At 31.9% G+C, this 20,055-nt stretch overlaps 2 protein-coding genes and 1 gene segment (V, D, J or C); all 3 read right to left on the reverse strand.

Annotated features, from left to right (window-relative positions):
• Positions 1–20,055, reverse strand: part of ighd (immunoglobulin heavy constant delta) — a 184,658-nt gene that overhangs the window by 27,764 nt on the left and 136,839 nt on the right. The gene's annotated exons all lie outside the window — the stretch shown is intronic.
• On the reverse strand, positions 1,100–7,278 carry LOC101886979 (immunoglobulin heavy constant gamma 2-like). The segment is given in 7 exon segments: positions 1,100–1,359; positions 1,519–1,673; positions 2,666–2,968; positions 3,180–3,494; positions 3,616–3,891; positions 4,039–4,326; positions 6,655–7,278. Coding segments are annotated over 6 exon segments (1,317 nt in total).
• The window catches only part of LOC137489848 (immunoglobulin gamma-1 heavy chain), a 92,960-nt gene continuing 87,248 nt past the window's right edge, over positions 14,344–20,055 (reverse strand). For both annotated transcript variants that reach the window (XM_073944706.1, XM_073944707.1), the window contains exons 4-9: positions 19,670–19,948; positions 19,252–19,527; positions 18,831–19,133; positions 18,314–18,616; positions 17,124–17,278; positions 14,344–16,964 (exon numbers count right to left, since the gene is read on the reverse strand). In XM_073944706.1, the coding sequence (XP_073800807.1) occupies positions 16,953–16,964; positions 17,124–17,278; positions 18,314–18,616; positions 18,831–19,133; positions 19,252–19,527; positions 19,670–19,948 (1,328 nt within the window). In that variant the 3' untranslated portion in view covers positions 14,344–16,952. The remainder of the gene's footprint in view (positions 16,965–17,123; positions 17,279–18,313; positions 18,617–18,830; positions 19,134–19,251; positions 19,528–19,669; positions 19,949–20,055) is intronic.

Raw genomic sequence — 20,055 nt, forward strand, 5'->3', positions numbered from 1 at the left:
AGTGTTGATTTATAAGCATTAGAAATGTAGATTACATATAGGATGCCGATACATTTAAACTATTAACAAAAGAACAGGTTGTTTTATATTACACCAGCAAACTGTCCCTAAAAAGTTTGTTATAAATGATATTATCGTTTTATCAGCTTGTACACTGCAGCTTTTATTATTTAAAACGTTTCCTTGAGCAGTTTGCACCTGCTCTGTGTTCAGTATATGCGCATCTGAACATTCTGCAGTGGTGACTATGGTGGCTCCCTAGAGACTAAATATTCAAATGCAACAACAGAAGATGCTGCAGAACTACTCCAAATTTCTAGAAAGCATGAACATTAATTTTTTTAACATCTGAAAAAAAGGTTATATATGTAGGCATGCAGCCAAAAAAAGAAACCATTTTAAAGTTCAGTTTCCATTCATCTACTGTATTTATTGTGCATGGGTTTGAGTAAAATGCTAATAGGCCTATTTGTTTTATTTAATAACAGTAATATTTCCTCTACTTTTTCTTCTTTAAATGTAGAATTAAAAAATACTTGATTTTTGCACGTTGACAAAAGTATTGATACACTAAATTACATAAAAACTTAGTCATTGGAATGTTGTAACAAATATAATATAGATGTAATAACTATTTCATAATAATAAAGGTGTGTGTGTATGTGTGTGCTTGTGCGCGTCGTGTCATTATCTCCTAGTGTACAAACTTCCAATTATTTTAATAAGCTGTATTTTATCTAAAAGTTTATCTGAAATAAATGTGTTTGCTCTCCTGCATTTAATTCAATAAACTAAACCAAAATCTAACTTTTTTTTCTATCATGTTTTCTGTCATGTTTTTCTCTTCTTCTTCATTCTTTTATATCACATTTTACCTGTTTTTATGTTTTGTCTTGTTTTTACGCATTTTCATTATTTGTTTTTATTTTACTTGTTTCTTTTATTCTTGTTTATGTAAAGCACTTTGAATTGCCATTGTGTATGAAATGTGCTATATAAATAAACTTGCCTTGCCTTGCCTTTCTCTGCTAAAACTGTTACATAATGTCACTTATAAGAAGAGTCTAATAAAACATTTGAATTTAAAACTAGAAAACTTGAGAGATAAAATAAGACTTTATTAATGACTGTGAGCAATATATACATATAAATTAATATATTCACGGGGAGGGGCGGCATTATGAAGCTTCAACATCAGTTAAAACAGTAAACATGCATTTTTTTAAAAGACACTTACAGAGCAAGAGAGATTATAGAAATATTTTTCTTTTGCAATTTCAAAAGATTGAAAAAGTTACAAAAGAAATTACAAGTGTTGAAGTTTTCACAAACTCTTTCAACAAATCGTCACTGCTTCATCTGAAAGGGAAAAAAAGCATTTAATAATACATAATTATAAAACAAATCACATACACAAACCAAAGTGAAGCCTTATTATCAGTTGCAGCATGAATAACACAATCAAGCAAAAAAGACATCTCCTTGTATAAACTCTTGATTTATTCATACCAATCTTACCTTGAAGAGGCTGAGCACAGCGCTGTAGGTCAGAGAGAAGAGGAAAAGGAAGATGAATGATGTAGCTGTGGACCAGAGACTTCTGAACTCGTCCTCCTCCAGAACATCTTCATTGCAGTGAAGAGCAAAACCTGTCTCTGGCTCAGGAGGCTCCTCTGAAACAAACACACAAAATAAATCCTGTGTACAGTAAGCACATTGTGCAAAGTATTTACTACAGCGTTTATCAGTCATCTTCAGTTTATAGAAAGTATTATTATGCTTGTTAGTGCCACATAAACAATTTAACCAGTGACTTACACATTCATTACACACCAAGTTACAAACAATACACACATACAGAAGGAGACAAATGAATATAGATTTGTGTTTTATCTTAATAATTTTCATCAAATCACACCAAATATGTTATAAAATATTCTCAATATAACTATAGTATTTTTCTTTATAATGGACTTACCAAAACAAATGTAATGTACATTCATTTTAATATATCACCCTCACAAAATATCTGCACACTGCACTGATTGTAAATGTCAGTATTTACTGGTGATTTTGAAAGTCACATTTGGAAATGACGATGTGCTTTTACCTTTGTGCAGTGTGTCCTAGTTTTTCTTAATACAGAATAAAACAAGACCAAAAAGCAAAGCATAGAAGTGCCGGACTTAATCATGCAAACACAAAGATTTATTGGGAAACAACATAAAAACTCAAATCAAATTTAGTTCCAAATTTAAAATATTTAGTAAATAAAATATGAAATTAAATAAAATATGAAATATATGTTATTTCAGGAGACATAAAGGCTACAGATGTGCAGTAAACACAGGACAAAACATACAAGTGTGGTTTTAAGAAAAGTATCACATTTACACAGGTCAGAATTAATTTTTGCTCTTGAACACTATTGTTTTATTACACTATAACATTACACTCACTACATATTTGTTCACATTAAATTTCCATGCAAATGTATAAATTTAAGTGTGGCTTTGAAGTTTGACCCATGTATTGTGACACAGACAGACAAATACACAGAAACATCAATAATACTTAATCTAACGGGTGAGCAACACAAAGTAAAAACATTTGCAAATGCACACAAGAACAGACAAAAGTTAGTAATCACATTCTGTCTGTTTACTTTTGCTGGCTGATGTTAGTAATGGAGATGCTGTATTATTCATGTTGGCGTGTACAACAGCACAGTTGATGGTGGTTTTGGGGTTCTCATACTCTTCTTTTGAGACTGTGAGAATGCTGACAACAGATGTGGAGCCCTGTTGTTGGATGAGACCACTGGATTTGCCCTCTGTGAACACATTGTTCACTTTCCACATAATATAGACATCACCAAGGTTGGGGTTGGAGACTTCACACACATGAGAGATAGTCGTTGTGTTGATAACATCAGGTTTGTAAATTTTAACACTGGGTTCCTGTCTATCTGAATTGGAGAAAATGATAAAGATTCAACAGTCAATCAGAAGATTCTCAAATTAATGAATAATAATTGTGTATAAAGCCAGTCTAAGCTTTAAGAGAGTAAAAATGCTCCAAACAGTGATAGTGAAGTGATGTTTTTTGTGTCTTTTCATAATCTGTGAATAAACAGCAAATCAAAAAGGAGGTAGAATTGAAGATTTACATTGGCTTACCTCCTTTATTAATATGGATCTCCTGCTTGATGTCTTTGTTATTAAGCGTGTCCCGGGTGGTACAGGTGACTTTTCCACCATTAAACCATTTCTCTGTATCAACAGTAACTTTCATTATTTTTTCATTTTGTGACTTGTCATTTGAATCTTTTTCCTGGCTCACACTATTTATAGGCACATTGTCCATTTTGCATGACACTGAAGCTTCTTTCACTGCTTTCTGCAAATCTCCAGAAACAACAGCTTGCAAGACAATTCTGTTATTGATGAACATTTCTCTCACCATTGGTGGCTTCAGCATCAGTGTGAATTTAGCTAAAAGGGATGGAAAAAGAAATGTATTTTAATGTGTAGTCTGGATTTATGTGTATGTTTGAACTGTAAACAGTTTAGATGAGCATATCCATGTGTGTATTTAAAACGGAAGATGATTTACCTTTGAAGTTCTGTGTTTTAAGAAATGTTTTTCCTCTGTGTGAGACCTTACAGGTATACTTAGTGTTTGCAATCACAATCTCGTTTAATTTATGAAGACTGAGAGCTGTGTAAAGACCATCCTTGTTCAGTTTGTACTCCAGATTTGTCGGGTTCTTTGTGTCAGTGTCATTTTCTTTCCACTGTACAGTGATGGTTTCGGGGTAGAAATCCTCAATAACACACATGGCAAATGTATATTTCTCAGTCGGTACAAGAACCAAACTCAGGGTTGGAGCTATAAAGAATCATTTATTTTTTATTTTTTTTTACTTAGACACATTTAACAAAACATTTTTTTTTCAAAATTAACATTTTTACTGTATACCTCAACAGCATATTTGTGCAATAATGTTATGCTCAACGTGTTAATGTCTGTCATTACCTTGAATTTCTCTGAATGTTTCACTGACTGTTTTTGTTGGATGATCTGCTGTACATGTTATTTTACTTTGGTCTCGTTGCTCTTTGGTAATAGTGATGTAGCTTAACTTCTGCTTGTTTGCTGTAGAATGCTGGATAACATTTGCTATTTTATTTCCATTACTACTCCATCTGAAGGTTACTGAATTGTCAGGTGAAAACTCAGAGGCAAGACATCCAAGAATTAAGGAATCAGTGGGAGAATTACACTGAGACATTTTCAATACAATTGGTGCTTTTATTGCTTCATCTAAAGGAGAAAACAAAAAATGCAGAATAATAGATTGCACATAGAAACATTAATGATATTTTATAACATTAATAATATATTATATAAATTCATCATAAGCAATACACCTGGAAAAAATAAAAGTTAATAATATAAATTATAACATTGTGCTGTCTTTTACAGGTATTTATTTATTATTGTTTGCAATGTTGTATGATGAGAATGGATTAATGGTTGAATGTGTGTTGTCATAGCAGTACTTGAAGGCTGCTGAGGGTGAATAAAATACTTTCTCCAACCTCCTTTTCAATCTAATAGGAGCTTGACTCTCTAATCTATTTCATAAATAGCTGTAAATCACTTAAAATTTTTTGAAATCTCAGTAACACTTTACAATATGGGTGCACTAATATTATTTAAATAATATTTAACTGATAATCATGAGATCATGTATAACTAATAAAAAGCTAAAACATTTATTGATTACTGAATAAGCTTCAAATGAAAATTCTATATGATTTAAATTTAAACTTTGCAATGTATTTAATATTACAGTATTACAGTATGTTAACCAATGATGTAAATTCATGTGTTAATTACAACAGGTCAAAACCCTGCATTTCAACTGCCAGTTGTCTGCTTTAATTATTCATTAGCTAATGATTTGCCAAGGTATCTTTATGTTATGATTTTACTTGCTGAGGAACAGACAAAACTAACTAATTATAGTCTATAATTAATTAGATAACAGTCCTCAACAAGTTAAGCCATAACAAGTAAAGTCCTAACATTTTAATACATTAAACATTTTCTAAAGATTAATTAAAGCAGACAACTGGAAGGTAAACTTTTACTTTGACCATTGTTATAATTGGCATGACTTTACATCATTAGTTAAAAAAATGTTTTTACATTATACTGAAAAAAATGTGGAGCAGGGTTCTTAAAAAAGCTTTGAAACTACTTTCACACAGAACTTACGCTAGTAAAAGCCTAACCATAACTATTAATAATGTTAAATGTTTGTTAACTTAGGAATTCACATTTAAATTGACTCGTTTATCTCTACTGACATCCTGTCAAATACACAAATAAGTTCAAAGTGGTTACACGTTTTCTTTCATCTTATGTGACTCAAATTAAATTAAATTACATTTTAATCCAAGTGAGCATGCAAATTCCTAGTTCAATAGATTACGAAGCAATATAGATTTTAATCAGGTCTGTAAGAATTTACTTAGTTTTTTTAAGCACAATAAATAAAAAAGAAACTTCAAGCTTATTGAACTAAACGTTGCATTTTGAAGTAAAAAAAAAAAAATAAGATTGTAAACACAATATAAGATACAAGAAATAAAAAGTAGGATTTTTTTGTAAAAATATAATGTTATGCTTTTTTTTCGCAAGTCCAAAAAGCAACAACAACAACAACGTATTTTACAGTGTAGGCCTATGGCTTATTTAAGTAATGACAATTTGGTTACATGTATGAATTATATAGAATGTTAATTTGTTGCTCATCCAGTACTGGTTTATAAATTATGGATTTCTTCATTTCTTTAATACATATATTAACTCATAATTATCTGTGCATAATTAAGCATTATAAAATGCATATTAATGTGCCTGTACTGCAAAGTGTTACCAATATCTCTTCATTCAGTTTTTTTTGTCTCACTTTTTCACACACATACACAAATAAATCTTAAAAAACTTAAAGTAAATTGAACCTGTTCTTTGACATAAAAGTAAAATTACCGAACCTATTCTCAAGAGTCAGAGAAAATAAATAGATAAATATTTCAGAAGACAATCAGAGCTTTTTAGCATTGGAACACACATTATAAACGTGTTTAACTGATCACAAAACTAAATCATCTTTATCCTATAGGCTGTATTTACCCGACATGCTGTAATAATTAGGCTATAATTAGACTTAAAATAAACAAACAAAAAAGTAAATAAAATAATAAGCTAGCATTTTTAGGTTGCAATTAAAACCTCATTTGCACAAATAAAAAGGAATAAATTACAAAATTGAAACATTGTTTGAATAATTTATAGAAGCAAAACACTCAGAAAATACAAGGAAATAATAAACAGCCCATTTAATCACCTCATAAAACATGCCTTCATGACAAATGACCCAAGGAAAGGCATTTAATTAAAAAAATTTTTAAGTTTCAGAAGTCTGTAGACTATGCCAGACATAAGGCTATGCCAAAGTGATTTCAATAGACTCAAATGTCTATTACCAACAGCTCACAATAATGCTACAGGCATAACTTTAAAAAAATTACAGACATTAATATGAAATAGCAAATTCAAATGGAAGCAAAACTAACTTACTTGTCACGGTCACCTGCGTCCCTCTACCCCAGTAGTCGAAGTAGTTCACAGCATTACATTATTTCTTTCAGCTGTACAAGATCTTATATTTTCCTTTTAGACTACTGCACCTCGCAAGGTAATTTAGAAAAAAACTCAAATAAAGCAAAAAATGTTTTGCTGTTACATTACCAAAGCCTTGATCTTATCTATAGGTTATGCTATATAGTACAAATGTTTTCCCCTCATCAGAAAATTCTTACATTTCCATGTTAACTGTTATATCCTGCCAAATACTTTTTAGGTTATGCATAGGATATTATGCAAGCTTTACGGTTGTTTAGGTTAAATCAAAATTTTGATAAATTAAACTCACTATAAAAATTAGTCATAATATGACATTAGTCATAGATTAAAATAATGCGATTTCAAAGCTATAAACAAATACAATTAACAAATTGTTGAATGCTGCAGATGTTCTCAACAATATAAACAATATTCCCATTACTGTACATCCAAATAGGTTTGTCTGCATAACATTTTTCTTAAATTTAAAATGGGCTAGAGGCTACTAAAAGAGTTGGAAAAAGTTAAGAACTTACTTGTGACGGTCACTTGTGTGCCTTTACCCCAGTAGTCAAAAGCAGCACAATGCGACATTAGATGCAGCTGGTTTACAAAAACCTTTGTCATTTTAAATCCACTTCATGATCACGCACAAGTAGACTACGTGAAATATCTGGATCTGCCGGAGATAAAACTGCCGCCATAAAAACAAATGTTATACTGTCATATAATTACTACTTTTTATTCAAATGCATAAAAACAGTAAAAGATTTAAAACACGTTCATGCCAAGAGGGACTGTGCCTAAATAACAAATTGTGCATCTTAATAAAAAGAAACAAATATATAAATATAATACAAAATAGAATAAAATAAACAAAACAATAAATAATACAATAAAACAAAGGTTTTCATGAATAGTTTTGGACATAATCTAGTGTTGTAAATCATTAACACTCATTGTTTCATTACTTGTTTTTGATTTGTTTTTAACACTTTAGAATAATGGTAAATAAGTATTCATAACACATTACCACAAAATCTAATAAGCTAAAATTAATTAAGCAAGATAGCTAATTTAAGCTAATTGTAGTTCTTTATTAATATTTTATTATTAATAAAGAAAAAAATACCATCAGTGAGAGCTACTTATAGAATTAATATTATTAGTATGCTATTATTATTGTTATCAACATTAATGCTATTTATTTTTGGGTTAAAATCAACATCGAACATATCATTCATATTTCTTTCACAAATAATATGTTTACTTTATAGATGTTACTTTTGTGAGTAGAAATTAATTGGTTATTCTTTATTAAATGATCATAGTTCGCAAAGTGTATTATCGTTTTCTTTAGTACTAAATAGAGAAACAAGGAACTACTAAATAAAGAACAAAATCACATAAAACATAATGTATCATATAAAAAACATGTAATCAAAATTTTTAAAGTATTTTAGCAATAAACTGTTTTCAAAATTAAGCATATTATTTTGGATAAACAATTTCCATCTGATTATGTAGAGCAATGTGACAAATTTAATTCATTTCAGCATATTGAATTAGAATTTTTTACACTATTGACAGGTTGACAAAATACATTTTTATTGAATAGAAAACGAGCAGCTAAACAGCAGAATCTTGAATGATAAACTAATGATGAACTAAGACCATTTTGATTTCCTGACCTCCTTATTTCCTGGAGACAACATGGAAACTTTGTGGGATGGTCAGGGCTGCGTTTCCTGAAACCCTCATTATTAGGCTTTGTCATTCTTAAATTGTACCTTAAGCTGTACCTTAGTAATATGTGTTTCCTGAAACATTCTGAAGTCATATATTTGGATCGTCAACTGATGTTATGTGTTTGTCATCTATGAATTGGCTTCTCATTGTTTAGTTATGTAACTTGCATATGTGATTCATATATGATTAATTTTGAATTCTAATTAAATAATTTAGATTAGCAGATTATGAGGTGTCTTTATTACCTTGCATGTTATTGTTATGGCCAGTGAACATCCAACTGTAGTATCATTTAGTAGCCCTCTTGACCCCTGTCTACTGTAGCAACTTTCATGGAAAAAGACTGGATAAACTTTTTTGTCAAGGTACCAGTCCCCTGCAATAATTTGTCCCCAATGAACGAATAACAAACAATGTGTTATTTAAAGTAATATATATTTACATTTATTTATAATCAATAAATTGTGATCAGTTTTAATTATAAACAGTCTAAATTTAACACAAACCTTAAACTGGAGTCAGATAAAATTTGGAGCGAGAACATAATTAAAAACAAACTATAAATAAATTGTATTAAATAAATGTAATTATACATACTGTAACCATGAGAGAAGATGGATATGAATTTAATTATGTAGTTGAAGATTCACATAAAAGGTGTTTATTTGGTCTCAAGATTTCGTGGGTGCATAATAAATTGTTGAGCTCTCTGTCCCTTGAGAGAAAAAGAAACAAGAATGAAAGAGGAAAAAACAATTCATCTTCAACGAAATACCTTAAACTCGAGGAACAATGTATTGCAAACTTTATTCAATTGTAAACCTATTAAGCTTAGAAAAGGTACAACATCAATTAAATACTGCATTCTTTACTGTAATGTTAAACACTGAAGTTTTATATTTACTAAATGGCTGTGGCACGCCGTCAGGGCCAACAAAGCCTTCTCTGCTGGCACAAACACAGACCAAACATCAGAATCACCCATTTAATTTGTATCATATTTCTCTATTATTTTTCATTATTTCCATTGATGTTTATTACATTATTTCCTATAGTCGGTTCTCTTCATTTCATAGCTCTTTTGGTTGCCCTGCTTATCAGTCTATTTTTATATTAGAGCTTTTAACCAATGAGATTTTATTCAGCAATGGAACATTCAGTTTCTATTCATTTACTAAATGTATTGTGTTTGAGTAAAATGCTGTTATTAGTTTCGTTCTATAAATGTCTGATAACATTTTTTACTTTTTTTCTTAGAATCAAACAAATACATATTTTTGCATGTGGACAAATATATTGACATTTGTAAAGTCATTGGAATGTTGTAACATATATAGACTACTTATAGATGTAATAGCTCCATTTCGTAATAATAATGGTGTGTGTGTGTGTTTGTGCGTGTGCGTGTGCGCGTGTGCGCGCGCGCGTGTGTGTGTGTGTGTGTGTGCGCGCGCGCGCGCGCGTGTGTGCGTGCGCGTGTGTGCGTGTGTGTAATTGTAGTTTACGTATTGTGTATTATTGTAGGCTAACTAGTATTTGCAAAAGAAGATATTTTCAGGACGGGTAAATTTTAGCTGAAGGTGCCTGGTATTTTACATTTAATTTGCAATTAGATAGATTCCCTATGTGCTTGTAATGGAGCGTAAACCCAAAATAAAATCTGTTATAAGCCTAGCATAACATATTTATTTATTTAACTAAACTAGTCAAATTAAGTAAAATAGGTCATGACAAGAGTCGCTGCAACATCATACACGTCTTAATATTTTTTTCTTAAGATTAAATATATACAGCTGAACAACACAATCTCCATAATGTTATAGGTATTTGCATGGGACTTCATAAATCACCGTGTGTCTCCCAGTCACCGTGAAACAAATGAGTGCAAAAACTACAGTCGTGTCATTCTTAACTAAGCCTGCAGGCACTGCCTTTGCTTTTAGCAATATTATTTTCTCGTTTTTCAAAATACAACAAAGTTTGGGTTATTTAATTATTGATTTAATGTTTTGTTTTTAGTTTGACTTTTTTTTAATTGTCAATTTAGTCATCAAACCAAGTGATTATCTCACAAACACACAGGCAAAATGCACATTTTATTTTTTAAACAGTAATTTTCACATTGAAATATTGTTCTCTCTGTTTTCTTTATTCCCTAGCGTTTATGAATGCTTTATTGCATGACAATCTTACAGGCACTTGTTTGAATATTAACTTAACAGCTACAGTACAGAGTAGGCCAACTTAAAATGTAAAATTTCTCTAGATTTACTGGATTTACCATGGGTTGTGTTAAAATGCAAATATTTGTTTTATAAAGACCTGAAAATATTTCATCTATTTTCTAAATTATCTCAAAAGCACAGCGACAATTCATCCATGAAGCGACAACTCCTTAAGAGAAATATATGCCTAATAATTCATGTGCGAGAAAATTATTTTGGGAATTTCATAATTTTTTATTGAAACATTTTGATTTCGTTTGGTATAATTTATATTTTAATTGTAATATTTTTTTTGTCTGTCAGTTGCCTACAAAATAAAAAAGAATAACGAAAAACATTTAAGGTGAAAGGAATTGTGTTCAATGCCCACTTCCTTTCAGCAGCCAAAACAAAAAGGCAAAACACAAACTGGTAGCCAAAACAAAACTAAAATATTTACGAGTTATGTCTTATAAAGTAGCCTAGCTTATATTTGTTTTTTGCTGTTAATGACAAAATCATCCATTGTGCCAGTGCAATTTTTATATTGATTAGTTTAATCAATTTTACCACAGCCAGACAGGCTTTACAAGCTTAATATTTTCAGCTCTGAAGTCAGGCATCTAATAGGAATTTACTCTGTGAACTTTGACCAGAAAAATAATAAATAAATAATAATAATAATAAAGAAAAGGACATTTTTATGGACATTTTAAAGGTAAAATGCTTTTTAGATTCTTTCACACACTTCTTGAGTACATAGAAGCCCCACCTTAATGCTTGCTGGTGGGCCCATGCAGATTGCGCTAAGCCACTGGACAATTAACAACTTAATTTTCACTCACTTTTGTTATGTCGAGATCACAACTAAAGGAGAGAAAAATATTTGAATGCATTGCCTCTTAGGACTTCCGTAGCATACACAGCGAATAAAAATATATTTCAGTCCAATATCTGACATTTTATTACGTTATTCTCATACAGTCTCAAAGTCTCATAGCACTGGGGTTTTTGTATTATGTTCTCTTACTGTGCCTCAACCCTATATGTTCAAGCATAATATGTCCATAACAAATATCATAAAAGTGTGTGTCTGTGTGTGTGTGTACGTGTGTGTGTGTGTGTGTGTGTACGTGTGTGTGTGTGTACGTGTGCGTGTGTGTGTGTGTGTGTGTGTGTACGTGTGTGTGTGTGTGTGTGTGTGTGTGTGTGTGTGTGTGTGTGTGTGACACTGTATGCTGTATTTGTAAAGGATATTGAACTGGTAAATATTATACTAATATTACTTAGGTTTTAACAATTGATTTTCAGTTCTTCGAAAAAAGACACCCCTGAAGGCTGCACTCTCTTGTTTAACAGCAAACTATGGGAAGTTAAGCTAAAACAAAGTCAGTTATCTTATAAGTACCTTGCCATAACATCATGTCATCTTTTTCTATAATAGAGCAGTCATCACAATCTAGAAATAATTAATGGGATATTATCTCAATGTTCTACATACAACTATATTTATAATCTTATGAACATCTGGAATTATAGATCTCCATAATTACTTAAATATTTGTATGGGTCTACTGCCACCCCAACTAGTTACATGAGTGCAAAAATCCTGAACTGTTTTGCAGAAATCACTTTTGCTGTTGTAAAATGTTACTTTTCCATACCACTATCAATGTGCCCATTCCACTCCAGGCCTTTTATGGTTTCTGACTGATCCAGTGCAGCCAGGCAAGGGAGAGTCCAGAAATCACACTAAACAGTGTGTATTGGTATATACAGTTGAAGTCAGAATTATTAGCCCCCCTGAATTATTAGCGCTCCTGTTTATTTTTTTTACCCCAATTCCTGTTTAATGGAGGGAAGATTGTTTCAGCACATTTCTAAGCATAATAGTTTTAAAAACCTATTTCTAATAACTGATTTATTTTATCTTTGTCATGATGACAGTAAATAATATTTAACTTGATATTTTTCAAGACACTTCTATACAGCTTAAAGTGACATTTAAAGGCTTCACTAGGTTAAGGTGAACTAGGCAGGTTAGGGTAATTAGGCAAGTTATTGTATAACGATGGTTTGTTCAGTAGACTATCAAAAAAAAAAAAAAAACAATTTGCTTTAAGGGGCTAATCATTTTGTCCCTAAAATGATTTTTAAAAAATTAAAAACTGCTTTTATTCTAGCCGAAATAAAACAAATAAGACTTTCTCCAGAAGAAAAAATATTATCCGACAATGTCCTTGCTCTGTTAAACATCATTTGGGAAATATTTAAAAAAGAAACACATAGATACATTGTTCATATATATATATATATATATATATATATATATATATATATATATATATATATATATATATATATACACACACACACACACACACACACACACACACACACACATATATATATATATATATATTAGGGATGTAACGGTATTGTACCGTCATACTGCAATATTAATTTTTATCGATATTACCGAAGTCGCATGACTCGGTAAAACTATAGGTCTTCTGAGAGAATTTGCTTAGGCGAATGAAGCAAACGGGAGGTAGCGAAAACTACAATTCCCATCAGCCCATGCTTGACCATCATCCCTTGCGGTCTGTTGTCGCTACAGATCCAGTAATGCGGAAATGGAGTGTGCTGCTAGAAGCGGGGATGAAAAAGAGCTGGAAAACTCTAAAGCGGGTGTTGTCGCGGCGCGCGTACTGAATAGCGGTGTTGTCGCGCGAGTTCTTATCAGCGGTGTTGTCGCGCGCGTACTGAATAGCGGTGTTGTCGCGCGAGTTCTTATCAGCTGTGTTGTCGCGCGAGTTCTTATCAGCTGTGTTGTCGCGCACGAGTTCTTATCAGCTGTGTTGTCGCGCGCGTACTGAATAGCGGTGTTGTCAGCACACTGTTCAGATTGATGCAGACATGAGACTTCTATCTTACTCATGGTTTGTCCTCTCAAGTGGGGGAAAGACAATGCACAACTTTACCCACTGCTGTCAACCTGGGCCAAGTCATATCTCTCTTGTCCCAGAAACCTTAGTCCCAAATGAGAGGGTTTTTTTCTGTTGCAGGGGACATTGTAAATACCCAGAGATACCAGCTTTTACCAGATTATATTTATATGATAATTTTCCTTTAAACCCATCTCTATCTAAGTGAGTGAGTGATTAAATGTTGAATGTGATGAGTTTTCAACAATACTAAATTGAAACTTTATTTTTTTTACATGGTTTATTAATTTTTTGTTATTAAAATTGAAGTTCCTGTTTCAAAGCTTACAGATAGATGGCTAATTTGTATGTCATTGACACTTTTTTTTCACATACTCTTTTTTGGAGTATTTTCATAAGTTTTGTTTTTTCCTGTAAATGATTCAATAAATACCGTACCGTGACATTCATACAGAGGTATCACCGTACCGTGAAATTCTGATACCGTTACATCCCTAATATATATATGAAGAACTCAAATGCAAAATCCTGTAAGTGCCCTGTGAAATTTTACTTTGTCTTTTACTTGGACTTGCTTAGTCTGTTTTATTCTAATATGTTTGTATTCTTGTACAAATAAATAAAATAAAATATAAACAGTATAAATTCACTTTTTATGCACTAATAATTTTAGGTAACTTATGGACTCTTTATGTGCTAATATGCTGTACCTTTTAAAAAGTCCCACACCAGTGATATATTTTGAACATTTATTTCTTTGAACAAATATCAAATGCTGCATAAACAGAGTTTATGTATGTATGTGCATAGAAACAAGCTGTAATGTGTTTGTTAGAATTAATTACATGATTGAGTTCTTATTATTTATTGATAAACAAGTCATTTAATAACAGCAGGAGTGAGTTGATTATTGTTGTCATTTCTGATGATTCTCCTCCACGAGGACCACATAAACAATGAACAAAGACGCTTCAACAGGACAAACAACTTATAAGGAACATAGATAACAGATTTGCATTTAATCCTCCACCAGCCTGCAATTACTTGATGTTAATGAATAATACTTTTTAGAGCATTTTTGTGCACTAGTTTGTCTAAGTGTAAAAACTGACTCGTTGTTTCAGAGTCTCAAAACACTTGCACATTTCCTCATCTGAGCTGACCAGCAGTCTAAGACCACACATAATTGTCAAAATCAAGTCAAAAGACATACAAGAATATCGATACAATTTAGAGTAGGCTAGCACAAATTCTCCTCAGATTTAACAGTCAAAATGTGAGATTTAAGTAGCTAAACATTTAATATTTGACAATGTAATGTTGAAAATGTAAGACAGGATCCAGTTATATCTACAGCACATAATGATTTCTAATTTTATTGATTTTTAATTTTATTTTGATTTTTTTTTGCATATGTGTCACACTTTAATGTTTCAGATAATCAAAGGAATAAAAAATGTAGTAAAAAAAAATGGATATATATACAAAACTAACTAGCCCTGTGTGAAAACGTTTTGCCCATTAAAGTTTGCCTCCTAAACCTAATAACTAGTTGGACCACTCTAGCAAGTTGACAAGTAACCCTTGATGGGCATACGGTTAGTAAAGGGTTTATCCTATGAGCACTTCTCCTTTGTAACACAATCTAGCAGAATGGGAAGCAGTTGTTTTGTTGGGAGCTAAAGCTCGGGAAGCAAGCTTTACCTGTTCTCCTCCTCATCAACCAGCTCATCTTGGAGGAGACGAGCTAGCATCTCCTCATCCACCTCCTCATCCCCTATCATCTCATCACCGTTCACCGTCAGCTCTCTGATATCCCCCCACAAAGCAAGATCTTGGATTTGAGAGGATTTGGTGTCTTTAGACAAAAGAAGGATGGCAGAGAGTACCAGATCATCCTTGGAAGATGCCACCAACCAAAGCCTTCGCTCCAGAATCCTCATTGGCATTACCTGGCAGTGTGCGCAACTTTCAGCATTCACCATGTTGGGCATGCTTCATACCTATACATGCCATGCACAATATTTTCAGAGAATCCAAGTCTTATTTAATCGTGAGATTTTTAATAAAGAGCACAAAGAGAAAAGCCGCTTAAATGCAATGGTTAATATAGGGCTAAAAAAGCTACAAACTTTAAAAAAAAATGCAATTTTGCTTTTTACAAGTTTATTAGTAAATAGTGTAATAATATTGTCCTTTAATGTCTAGTTGGGCTGATTTAATGTCTATTATGTTTTTGTTTTTTGTTGTTGTTTATTTTTATTTTTAATGTCTTTACAAAAACAACATTTTAACACAAACACAATGTTTATGTGATTTAAAATCAGATCAAACTTCTTCAGTCATTAAAAATTAGCATCTGCCAAATACAGTAATTTGTATCAGCACTAAATTTGTCCACAGATGAACCTGCATATTTCCATGATCATTTTTTATTTTTATTTTTTTGCCTTATATTATGCATTTCTACAATTTTGGAGTCTGATATCAAGGTATGTGCAAAGAAATAAAAAACACTGCACAAAAAGATATAATGTGCTCCAAAAATACATTTCTAAAATGTCAGAAATTAAAATACTACAGAAAGTAAATATATTGCTTTTTATCCAGAGAACAGCTTATTGGATAATCACCTTGAAGGTGTAAAATCAATTGTACTAATACTAAACTAAAATTCTTGTTTGATTATTTGATTTTAAATTTTAATATTTATAAGAGTTGTCATCATCAACATGAATGTAGTTTCACTTCAGAATATGTAAGGAAAAATAGGAAGAAAGCAATGCCCCATATACAAAATTGATAAGACTTTTTATAATATATCTAAAACAGACATACTGAAATTCCCCCGAGAGCTCTTAGTCAAAGTAAACAGAGACGTTTTGCATGTAACCAGTAACATTATTATTTTAATTATCATTATTATTTTTAAAGTTTTATTGCAACATTCCAAATTCTTAAGCAACACTATTTTAAAACACGTAATGTAACATAGAAATTTTAAGTGTTGTAGACATGTAGCCTACACATGAAGAGGATGCGAATAAATTTAATTCTCAAAGAAAACAATTTTTTTTTAATTGTACAGTATGGCAAACTGTTGCTAATCAAGCTTGTTTTAAATTATATTACAAGGCTAAAGCATATAAGCTATTATTATGTAAAACATTCCTTGAGAACAGTTTGCACCTGTGCCCTGTTTATTGAGCATCTGCAGTGGCGGCTCTCCAGAGACATAATATTCAAATACAACAACTGAAACCTACAGAAAATCTGCAGAAATATTCTGAGTTTCTAGGAAGCATAAATTATAATTTTGGAGTTATTTTTTACAAGCTCTTTCAACAAACCGTCACTGCTTCATCTGGAAGAGAAAAAAAAAATTTAATAATACATAATTATAAAACAAATCACATACACAAACAAAAGGTGAGCCTTAATATCAGTTGCAGCATGAATAACACAATAAATCAAAAAAGGCATCTCCTTGTATAAACTCTTGATGTGTTGATACCAATCTTACCTTGAAGAGGCTGAGCACAGCGCTGTAGGTCAGAGAGAAGAGGAAAAGGAAGATGAATGATGTAGCAGTGGACCAGAGACTTCTAAACTCGTCCTCTTCCAGAACATCTTCATTGCAGTGAAGAGCAAAACCTGTCTCTGGCTCAGGAGGTTCCTCTGAAACAAACACACAAATAAATCCTGTGTACAGTAAGCACAACGTGCAAAATATTTACTACAGCGTTTATCAGTCATCTTCAGTTTATAGAAAGTATTATTATGCTTGTTAGTGCCACATAAACAATTTTACCAGTGACATTTGCAGACAAATATGCTGAGGAACAAACAAAATGAATACGATCACACACAGAAGAAGACAAATATAGATTTGTGTTTTTTCTTAATCATTTTCACTATATTACCCTAAATATGTTATAAAATATTCTCAATATTTAAACTTTAAGATGCACTTATCAAGTAACTTACTACTGAAACTAATATGCTGTAAATGCACTTTAAAATATTGTCCTCACAAGACATGTACATGAGGCATTGATTGTAAATGTCAGTGTTTACTGATGATTATGAGTCACATTTGAAAATTACTACTGTATGTGCTTTTACTACTTTTATGTGCTTTTTGTGCAGTGTATCATGTTTTTCTAATCACACAATAAAACAAGACCAGAAAGCAAAGCACAGAAGCGCAGGACTTAGTCATGCAAACACAAAGATTTATTGTGAAACAACATAAAAGCTTAAATCAAAATTTTGTTTCAAATTTAAAACATTTAGTTAATAGAATATGGAACGAAATCAAATATGAATGTTATTTCAGAACACATAAAGGCTACAGAGGTGCAGTAAACACAAGACAAAACACACAAGAATAGTTTTAAGAAAAGTATCACATTTACACAGGCCAGAATTATTTTTGCTCTTGAACACTATTGTTTTATTACACTATGGCATTACACTGACCACATATTTATTCACAATTATTTTTTATGCAGTCATATAGTTTTAGGTGTAATAAAGTTTGACCCATGTATTGTGACACAGACAGACAAATGCACAAAAAACATCAACAATACTTAATCTAACGGGTGAGCAACATAGGAAGCAAAAACACTAGCAAATGCACACAACAACAGACAAATGTTAGTTAAGGATCATAATCACATGCACAAACTTTTGATTCTGTCTGTTTACTTTTGCTGGTTGATCCTAGTAATGGAGATGCTGTATTCTTCATGTTGGCGTGTACAACAGCACAGTTGATGGTGGTTTTGACACTCTCATACTCTTTTTTTGAGATTGTAAGAATGCTGACAACAGATGTGGAGCCCTGTTGCTGGATGGGATCACTAGATTTTCCCTCTGTGTACACATTGTTCACTTTCCACATGATATAGACATCACCAAGGTTAGGGCTGGAGACTTCACACACATGAGAGATTTGCTCTGTGTTGATATCATCAGGTTTGTAAATTTTAACACTGGGTTTCTGTCCATCTGAATTGGAGAAAATGATAAAGATTCAACAGTCAATCAGAATATTATCAAATTAATTAATAATAATTGTATATCAAGCCAGTCTAAGCTTTAAGAGAGTAAAAATGCTCCGAACAGTGATAGTGAAGTCATTGTTTTTCATCTCTTTTATCATAATCTGTGAATAAACAGAGAATCAAAAAGGTGATTACACTGAAGATTTACATTGGCTTACCTCCTTTATTAAAATAGATCTCCTGCTTAATGTCTTTGTTATTAAGCGTGTCCCGGGTGGTACAGGTGACTTTTCCACCATTAAACCATTTCGTTGTATCAACTGGAACATTATAAATTTTTACGTGTTGTGACTCATTTTCCTGGCTCACACTATTTATAGGCACATTGTCCATTTTGCATGACACTGAAGCTTTTTTCACTGCAGTCGACAAATCTCCAGAAACAACAGCTTGCAAGACAATTCTGTTATTGATGAACATTTCTCTCACCATTGGTGGCTTCAGCATCAGTCTGAATTTAGCTAAAGATGGAAAAAGAAATGTATTTTAATGTATAGTCTGGATTTATGTGTATGTTTGAACTGTAAAAAGTTTAGATGAGCATATTCATGTGTGCATTTAAAACGGAAGATGATTTACCTGTAAAGTTCTGTGTTTTATGAAATGTTTTTCCTCTGTGTGAGACCTCACAGGTATACTCAGTGTTTGGAATCACAATCTCGTTTAATTTATAAAGACTTAGAGCTGTGTGAAGACCATTCATGTTCAGTTTGTACTCCAGATTTGTCTGGCTCTGTTTGTATATGTTATTTTCTTTCCACCGTACAGTGATGTTTTCAGTGTAGAAATCCTCAATAACACACATGGCAAATGTATTTTTCTCAGTCGGTACAAGAACCAAACTCAGGGTTGGATCTATAAAGAATCATTTATTTTTTATTTTTTGCTTAGACACATTAAACAAAACATTTTTTTTTAAATGTATATTTTTACTTTATACCTCAACAGCATATTTGTGCAGTAATGTTATGGTCAACATGTTAATGTCTGTCATTACCTGTACTAAATGTTTCGTTGACTGTTTTTGATGGATGATCTGCTGTGCACATTATGTCACTTTGGTATCGTTGCTTTTTGGTAATGGTGATGTAGCTGAATTTTAGATTGTTTGCTGTAGAATGCTGGGTGACGTTTTTAATTTCATTTCCATTACTACTCCATCTGAAGTTTACTGAATCCGGTGAAAACTCAGAGGCCAGACATCCAATAATTAAGGAATCAGTAGAAGAACTACACTGAGACATTTTGAACACAACTGGTGCTGTGAGAGTTTCATCTAAATGGGGTAAAAGACAAAAATACAGAATAAGAAACATTAATGATATTTTACATTTATAAATTCCGCATAAGCAAAACACTTGGAAAAAACAAAGAAAGAAAAAT

The sequence above is a fragment of the Danio rerio genome, chromosome 3 (genome assembly GCF_049306965.1).
Source record: "Danio rerio strain Tuebingen ecotype United States chromosome 3, GRCz12tu, whole genome shotgun sequence".
In the NCBI taxonomy this organism is placed as follows: Eukaryota; Metazoa; Chordata; class Actinopteri; order Cypriniformes; family Danionidae; genus Danio; species Danio rerio.